Genomic DNA, 8677 nt, shown 5'->3' with positions numbered 1-8677 from the left:
AACACATTTCCATGAGCACGCTAAACGTTAACAAAGGCAAAACGTTCAGAAAGAGAGGAAGTGAGCCGAACAGCAAGCGACATGGAAAGGCCTTTGACCTCTGACCTGCAGCCTCGCTCAGGCTGCGGAGGTCACCGGGGTTTCCAACAAACCGAGGAACAAAGAACTTCCTGCATAACAGCAGGGGTCCTGGTCCAGAGCCCTGCGGCGCCCCTCAGTGGACGACACAGGAAGTTCTGTCAGAACGCTCCGGGTTTCAGCTACACACCAACCGAGCCATCTGGGGTCAAAGGTCAACAACACAATGACTGAAAACCTCAGGAAGAATTTGTGTCAAATGCTCAGAGAATGTTGGGTTCTCATTCCGTCTGAACCAGAACCATCAGAACCGACCCATTTCAGCTTCACTTCTGGATCTAAAAGCTGAGCTGAACTTTTCATCCCGACACCCAGCGGTTCTGACGTTTATTAAAACCAGACCTCTGGTTCTGACTCTGCTCAGAACCACAGGGCACCCGGCTCCACCAGAACCGGACCACATCACGTCCTGCTGCTGGTTCCTGTCTTTCTGTCTTTCCATTCATTTTTAACCTTTGACCCAAACTCACTTCACCCCGAACCCAAAACCCAAACCAGCGTTTCCCCTCATGGGGCCCACGCTTTAGGCTCCAGCAGGTGCAGTGGGTCCCCACAATGCATCTAATACATGGTTCACACACACAAACACACACACACACACACACACACACACATTAAAACCAACCAATATGATCCGTCAGTCACCAGCAACACCTCAGGCTTTTATTTTGACAAGCTGATATCATCGGTGTGTGTTGCTGCATGTCATCATCCTCCCCGGATGAGGAGTGGTTGCTCTGGCAACCAGCCTCCAACAACATCAAAACAACGTCAATCACGAAGGAGGGGCAGCGAGAAGTATGTGACACACACACAAAGACACACACCAAGCAGCGTGGGAAGTTCACAGAGCAACACCAGGGACCCGTCACACACACACACACACACACACACACACACACACACACACACACACACACACACACACACAGCCAGACCGCGGTTTTTAGAGAGTGAATGAGGCATAACAGCCAACAGGAGGACAGGTTTCCATAATAACTCCAGACCAAAATAATCTCTAGTCGCTTTATTTCAGTTTAAAATCATGGAACACAAAGAGACGCCTGACAGACAGAGAGCAGGGAAAACTGGATCAGCAAAGACAGATGGACAGAGACAGACAGACATCCATCCATCCACTATCTGAACCTGCTTATCCTTGCAGGCTGGTGAGACGGAGTCTTAAAAGTGACCTCTCATATCCGCCCTCTCTCATGGCCGTCCTCATATCCGTCCTCTCTCATGGCCGTCCTCTCTCTTGGCCGTCCTCATATCCGTCCTCTCTCATGGCCGTCCTCTCTCATGGCCGTCCTCATATCCGTCCTCTCTCATGGCCGTCCTCATATCCGTCCTCTCTCATGGCCGTCCTCATATCCGTCCTCTCTCATGGCCGTCCTCATATCCGTCCTCTCTCTTGGCCGTCCTTCCAGGGCTGCATCTAGGTTGAGGTACTGGAGTACATCCAGACAGACACTGGAGCACATTAGCTTAGCTAGCTAAGATAGCAGCTGTAGATGGATAAAACGAAGCTTATCAGGTGTTTACAGCGATTGATTGGTTCAATAATTAACTGGATAATTGATCAGTAATTATTATTATTGATTTTTTTCTGCCAATATATCACCAACACGTTTTCTCTCACATTGGCATGTTTACAGTCGTCGGTCTATCAGGAGCTGCTGGTTCTGTCTGGCTGGATGTGGACCATGGTCGTCATGGCAATGGCCACACAAACAGCAACAGCTGTGGGACATCCAGGAAGTTCAAGAGCTTCAATTTCCCAGTGAGAAACAGAAGTTTATGTTCCAGTTTACAAACATCCTGGTTGTTTTTTTGCTGACTGATGATGGAGCAGATAATCAAACTGATTGATTATTGATAGCTTCTGCCTCACTAGGAGCAGAATGTGACCTCTGACCTGATCATGTTTCCATCAGTTTGAATCTGTTGTGCCTCACTGTGGCTTCATTAAGGGAATGTGTGTGTGTGTGTTGACCTCTGACCTGAAGCACTGGGAGCTGCCCGGCTTCGTCCTCCTCCTCTTCCTCCTCTGCCTCGCTGCCCCTCCCCTGATGTGGGACAGGCTGGCGTCATGGCGACGAGGTAAACAGACGATAACAAGCGCCTCGGAGCGCGCCTCGGACCAGAGGACAGACGGAGACAGACGCAGGAGGACGTGAGACATCAAGGAGCTCAGGTTTGAACTTTGACCTTCTGGGAAACTCTGTTTTAGTTTTTGAAGCTTTTACCTTGAAAGGATTTCCTGGTAGACCTGCTGGGTTCTGGTCTCCAGAAACCGGGTCGGACCTCAGAACTGCTGCTTAGTCAAGCATCTTACTGCTTGAGACCTGCAAAGAAAACTGGATTAAAACTGTAGGTGTGTGTGTGAGAGAGAGAGTGTGTGAGTGTGTGTGGTTGCCATCATACAATATTATCTCTGCAGCAAAACAGCCGGAAGGATTTTATCGATGATTTATTATTTTGAATCCGACCTGCAGGTTGATTTTTATGATCACAAATTTCTGCTGGGTTCTGGTCTCGGTCCAGTTCCACTCTCCTTTCAGGTCTCCAGTAAACCTGGAGGATCTCTGGTCCAGTGCTCTGATGTCCATCTTTACCTTCTTAGCCCAACTCTACAGCTTTGACGTTCTATAACTCATGAATTAGTCTGCAGAGGTCAGAGGTCATGAATCTGCATCAATATGATGTCATTTAATGTGGGGAAGGAAGGGTCCATATAGTTCTGGTGAAGTGGTGAAGAGGTCCATTTGGTTCAGAAGGCTGCAGAGAGGTTCTGTTCTGGTCAGCGGCTTCGACTCAGGATGTTTTCCTCCTTCAGTCGGGTCGACCCGGTTCTACTGGACCCAGAACTCCATCATCTGCTCCACCTCCAGCTGCTGTGGTTCTGACCCAAACCAACCTGTTCCCCTCCTGGCCTGTGGGGGCGCTGCACCAAGAACCACTGAAGGAAACGACACAAAAACCTCCGAAGACACTGAGAGCAACTTCCTTCTTCACCAGATGGAAACAAGATGGAGGCGTCAGATTTTAGTGTTGGAGGATTTCTCTGAAGATCCAGAACTGACCGTCGGACGTTCAGCTGTAGGAGGTTCTGGCCCGGGTGAGGACCATGGTTCTTCTGTGGTTCTCTGGAGACCTTAGAGACGGTTCTGGTTCTTGAACTGTTTCTAGACTGATGGAGTCTTTGGTTCTGATCTGTTATGGAATGCTTTGTTGATATCTGAGATCTTCTGCCTACTTCCTGTTGTCAGCCGGGTTCTGTTCCACAGTTTTCACATGTAAATGTTCATAGTGACGGTGCGTTGCCTGACCTTTGCTCTTCTTCAGGAGTTGTCTCATCATGGCGGTCAGTTCAGACGCGGAGCCGCTCTTCGTGGCCTTCAAGAGGTTCTCCGTCTACGGAGACACGAAGGCGAGCGGCAGGGAGCTGACCGGGAAGGCCTGGGCCAAGCTGTGCAAGGACTGCCGGGTCATCGACGGGAAGAGCGTCACCGGCACCGACGTGGACATCGTCTTCTCCAAAGTGAAGTGAGTTTTTCTGCAGCAGATCCACATCGGGCCAGGGTTTCCTCTCATGGCTCATGAACAAGCAGCAGATTCAGTTTGGCGCTGGATCCATTGGAGGTTCTGGAGTGAATACAGGTTCTGGTGAAGGTCTGAGATGAAGGTTGTTGATGGAATATCTCTGTGTCTTGTAGACAGAGGTCAGCTCGGGTCATCACCTACAAGGAGTTCCAGCAGGCGCTGGAAGAACTGGCTCCCAAGAGGTTCAAAGGTCAAAGTAAAGAGGCGGCGCTGCAGTCCATTCACAAGCTGGTGGAGGGCCAAGAGCCGACCAACGTCGGCGTGACGGTGAGCCTTCGTGGAGACGTTTCCTGTTCAGTTGAATCTCGTTTAGTTTCTGTTTCCGACTGAAGGCTTCTAGAAACTCTGGACCAGGCGAGTTTAGAGCAGAAAGTGTCCGACCCTTGATTAGCTTCTGCTAATCTGACTTTCTGAGAATAAAAGATGTTCAGAGGAAAATCACTGAACTGCTAATGAAACAAAATTTATCACAAAGACTGGAATAAACCTCAAGGCGTCCAGCTGGTTCACTTGCAAGATTTAGAAACCATCAGACGATGTTCAAACCTAAGCTCCACCCCCCAGCGCCCTGCACCCATAAAGCTTCCTGGATGTAGCAGGTTTGGTCGTACTGTGTGACGTTGAGCGTCATGGTAGGAGCAGCTCTTCACACAAAAACCCTTTTCACTCAAAAACATCCAGGTGAGATCATCTCTCGAGACCCAACATGAGCTCAGAGTAAACAAAGATGGCCGACTAGGAGAAAGCAGTTTGTGTACTATTTTTAATGGACAAAAAGATACAAAGACGTCTCCAACGTCCACTGGACTTTCTGCTCCTCCACGTTGTTTTATCTTTTGTGTTTCTCCTCAGTGTTTCCATCACCTCGCTTTCTGATTGGCTAAATGTCACATTCAACAAGCGGCGTTCTCTCACGCTGCGATATCGGGTCAAAATGATCCCACATGTTGAAACTCTGAACACACGGCAGGAAAATCTCCTCATACTAACTTTAAAACTGATAATCGGAGTGTCTTTGAGATGGTGGAAGGAGGAAATGGGATGATGTGAACCGTGTGAGCCGGGCGTTAAGGCCGCTCTAAAGACGTTTTCTATCTACGTTAAACTGGGAGACTCAATAATGTCGGAAGAGATGAAGCTTCATCGTAAGATCCTCCAACTGACTGACTTTAGTTGCTGCTTTTTAACCAGTCATTCGCTGTTGGATCGGGTTCTTCATAATCTGTCTTCCACTTAGAATCATGAGTATTGAAGTGTTTTTGAAATCTTGATTTTTATTTAAATATTTCTGATCAAATTCATCTTCGTCAGGAACTCCTAACTTTTCTGTCGCATTCTGCGGAGCAGACAGGAAGTAGCTGCACTTGTCCCCCGATTTCCTTCCTGTCCTCTCTGTGTCCCTCAGAAAGTGGCGAAGACGGCAACGGTGGACCGTCTGACGGACACGTCCCGCTACACCGGCTCCCACAAGGAGCGCTTCGACGACAGCGGCCGGGGCAAAGGCCGCGAAGACCTGGTGGAGCACACGGGCTACGTGAACGCGTACAAGGACGCCGGAACGTACGACAGCAAGGTGAAGGACGCCGACAAGTGAGGAGACGCCCCCTGCTGGAAGCTCAGAGAAAGTCCTCTGGGACTGGACCAAACCCTGCATGGAGGGAGCTGAACAGAACTCCGGTCCACCTGCTGGTGGAACCAGGAATTAATAAACAACATTTAGAGCTTCTAGGTTGTTTCACAATGTCTCCTTCCTGTAATAAACTTCACATCCGATGGAGTTTATGAAAATATGATTTATTAAATCACTGTTAGATTTCTGAGCTGAATAGAAAATGTTGAGTTGGAGAAAAAAATATTTTCATCATATAAATTAGAAGCTCAAAAATCTAAAAAATTAAATATTCCAAGAGGAAATTATTTATTCTGGTAGAAAAATGTCCAACAGCAACAAACAGTTTGCAGGTGTTTGGCGCCCCCTCGTGGCAGAGATAAGCTACAACAGGTTAATCCATGTTGCACTAAAGAAGAGATTAAACTCAAACATTTTAATGCTGTCAGATAATTCTATGTTTGCTCATTTTTTGTGAAACATTGTTGGATTTAGAAGAAATAACCAGACTCTGGGTTGATTCAGACCTTTACTTGATTCTTTATTGAAATAATTGTGTTTGAAAAGTAAATGCAACTACTCAAAAAAAGAAAAATCTGTAAATGTTTCAGTAAAAATGCTTCAATAACGCAGGATGTTAAATCTGCTCCATTTCCATGAGTCCAACTAAAACCCAATAAGGAAGAAATGAAACAAAATGAAAACCTGAAGCTGCTGAAGGTCCAGAAGCTCTGACTGACGTTCAGGAAACCAGCAGACCACCTTAAGCGATCTAGACCACCATAACAATCCAGACCCCCTTAACCCATCCAGACCACCTTAAACAACCCAGACCACCTTAACCGATCCAGACCACCTTAACTGACCTTAAACGATCCTGACCGCCTTAAGCGATCTAGAGAATTGAAGCTGAACTGAGCAGTGAGGAAACATTAACAGCAAGACCATGATGCACCACAGAAAACAGGAAGTGGTCCAAACTCCACCAGGAAGTGATGACTCAACAGAAAATCGTTTGATGCAACGCAAACTTTATTCTGAAAACTACAGAAACATAACTTCTTCAATATTTGCAGCAGGAAATCAGATTATTCAAGTTCATCAAGTAAAAACCAAAAGAATCTTCCTGAAGACAAGATGACCTCTGACCTTCCTTCAGGTTCCTGTTGGTCCGGCTGACGGACAGCAGACATGAAGCCTTTGGGATGCAGCTGGCCGGTTCTGTTCATGACTCAGTCCAGTCTCTTTTCACAGCTAGATCCCTGGGTGGTCCAGTCTGTCCTGGAACCACGCCGTGTCTGGCAGACATCATCTGGAGCTTCCGGAGACGCCAGTTGCGCTGCAGCACGTCCAGCCACTTGTGGCTGCGCTTGTGATTGGCACGGATCAGCGCCGTGGCGAATATCTCCCCGCAGGCGTCACACTGATACCCGGCGTGAACTCGTTGGTGGCGCCTCAGGGAGATGGCCAGCTTGAAGGCTTCTCCGCACTCGCCGCAGATGAACGGTTTCAGGTCCGAGTGGATGACCTGGTGGGTCTGGAGAGACTGCTTGGTGACGAAACGTTTGTCACACTGGTGACACCAGAAGGGTTTCTCTCCGGTGTGGTGGATCCGGTGCTGTTTCACCTCAGACAATGTTTTAAATCCCTTCCCACACACGTCACACTGATACGGTTTCTCACCCGTGTGTGTGCGTCTGTGGACCGTCAAGGCGCTGGACTCAGCGAAACACTTCCCACACTCGTCACACTTGTAGGGTTTCTCCCCCGTGTGCAGCCGCTGGTGTTTCTTCAGACTGCTGGACACGGAGAAGGACGCTCCGCACTCCACACAGCCGTACGGTTTCTCTCCGGTGTGAATCCGCTGATGGAGCTTCAGGGAGTTCAACACCTTGAAGGAGGCGCCGCAGTCGCTGCAGATGTGTGGTCTCTCCTCACTGTGGACGATCTGGTGGGCCTTCAGCCTCTCAGCTGACTGGAAGGTTTTACTACACAGCAGACAGCGGTGACCCTTTGACCTCGCTTTCCCTTTACGTTTCTGCTGAACACAAATAAACAACATTTGAATGCGTTAGAATCTACATGGAGAAAAAAACAAGTCGTATCTGGACCGATGTTTAACCCCAAAAACAAAGAGGAAACCCGAATGAGATCAGCTCCCTTCTAGACCAGACGCTGATCATCTTATTTCAAATCTTATTTATTAAACTCTCCTTTCATTATCAAAATCAAAAATCTAAACCAGCAGTGGTTTTACAGACAGAATACATTTTCAAAGATCACATTAACAGATTCATGGAGGAAACATTTCTCTGCTGATTCTTCATCATCAAGACGTTTGGAGAGTTGATGGACCAGCAGATCTACACATCCAGATTGGTCGTCGTCTCCAGTTAAGTTCTGGATGTTTTGGCTCTACTTCCTGCTTTCTTCACCTTGGACTCGTTTTCTTCCCACTTCAGATTCTTGCTGTTCGTCTCTAAAAGTTTTTTCTTTGGTTGTCCAGATGGTCTCTTCTTGCTGCCATTCTGGTTATGGAGGCGTCGACATCATCAAGCTGTCAGAAACGGTTCGTTTTCCAGCAGCAGCTTCAGATCGACTGCAGGGGAAAGATGGAGGTTCAGGTACCGGAGAGCCACAGACCTTCTGCTGGCAAATGATCCAACATGGAGGCAACAGCAGCTCAGATCCTGGAGGCCAAGCGACAGAACCACTGGATCCTCCTCACCTTTTTCTTCTCATTCTGAGGATGTTGGACGTTTAGTGAACCACAGAACCCGGCCAAACGTCACAGTCCATTAAAATCCAAACAGAACTGTCTTTCCTCTCTTCTTTGCTTCACAATCCACAAATGAATCAGGAATGTTGATAATAACATAGAGATGGGATTTGAAAACATTAATTTAGAGTAATTAATTACATCGATTTTAATGAGTTGCATATTGTAACCCAGTTAATTGCAATATTTATATATACATGTTTTTTTTACAAGAAACAGTCCCAAGGGGGAACCTTTGTATTCCTGTGTTTCTGGTACAGTCGTAAATCTGACGCACAGCTACGTCGCTAACAGTAGCGATGGAAGCGGCTTTTCTCGGTTCATTTCTGCTTCTAAATGATTTGACCAAACCCAGAAAATGATCACAGCAGGACAGCCAAATAAAATAAAAAATATTTATTTGTAGCTTTATGAATCTATTTATTCATTTGCCTTTACAGTCATGTTATTGCGCTCATTTGTCCATTTATTCAATAATTTAGCAGCATAAATGGTTTTATCAAAAATGTTGCTTATTTGGTCAATTAATGGTTTTCAATTACAAA

The 8677-nt window shown here is 47.1% G+C and overlaps 2 protein-coding genes and 1 long non-coding RNA gene across 4 annotated transcripts in view; 1 reads left to right on the top strand and 2 right to left on the bottom strand.

The window, feature by feature from the left end:
• Positions 1-1150: 1150 nt before the first annotated feature.
• On the bottom strand, positions 1151-2135 carry LOC114142955 (uncharacterized). The gene is made up of 2 exons (XR_003595132.1): positions 1781-2135; positions 1151-1646 (listed from the first exon to the last, which is right to left on the bottom strand). It is a non-coding gene; the product is annotated as an uncharacterized LOC114142955 (long non-coding RNA).
• A 15-nt stretch (positions 2136-2150) lies between these two features.
• Positions 2151-5521, top strand: tppp3 (tubulin polymerization-promoting protein family member 3). Its single transcript, XM_028014595.1, has 4 exons — positions 2151-2335; positions 3487-3687; positions 3858-4011; positions 5150-5521. Exons 2-4 carry the CDS (start codon positions 3500-3502, stop codon positions 5336-5338), a joined length of 531 nt encoding a protein of 176 aa, XP_027870396.1. The 5' UTR covers positions 2151-2335; positions 3487-3499; the 3' UTR covers positions 5339-5521.
• Positions 5522-6364: 843 nt separating this feature from the next.
• Positions 6365-8677, bottom strand: part of LOC114142953 (gastrula zinc finger protein XlCGF7.1-like) — a 36943-nt gene continuing 34630 nt past the window's right edge. The window contains exon 2 of one of the 2 annotated variants that reach the window (XM_028014593.1): positions 6365-7394. In XM_028014593.1, coding sequence (XP_027870394.1) covers positions 6579-7394 — 816 coding nt within the window. In that variant the 3' untranslated portion in view covers positions 6365-6578. The remainder of the gene's footprint in view (positions 7395-8677) is intronic. The other variant, XM_028014594.1, reaches the window with a different exon arrangement.

This window comes from Xiphophorus couchianus, chromosome 4 (assembly GCF_001444195.1).
Source record: "Xiphophorus couchianus chromosome 4, X_couchianus-1.0, whole genome shotgun sequence".
NCBI classification, from domain to species: domain Eukaryota; kingdom Metazoa; phylum Chordata; class Actinopteri; order Cyprinodontiformes; family Poeciliidae; genus Xiphophorus; species Xiphophorus couchianus.
The sequence above is the reverse complement of the archived record's forward strand: the minus strand, read 5'-3'. Positions and strand labels throughout refer to the sequence as shown.

Excerpts from the sequence above, each read along its gene's own strand:
- tppp3 (XM_028014595.1), top strand. The coding sequence starts at position 3,500 with ATGGCGGTCAGTTCAGACGCGGAGCCGCTCTTCGTGGCCTTCAAGAGG. Across the intron at positions 3,688-3,857 it reads ATCGTCTTCTCCAAAGTGAA|ACAGAGGTCAGCTCGGGTCA; the intron begins GTGAGTTTTTCT and ends TGTGTCTTGTAG. Across the intron at positions 4,012-5,149 it reads CGACCAACGTCGGCGTGACG|AAAGTGGCGAAGACGGCAAC; the intron begins GTGAGCCTTCGT and ends TGTGTCCCTCAG.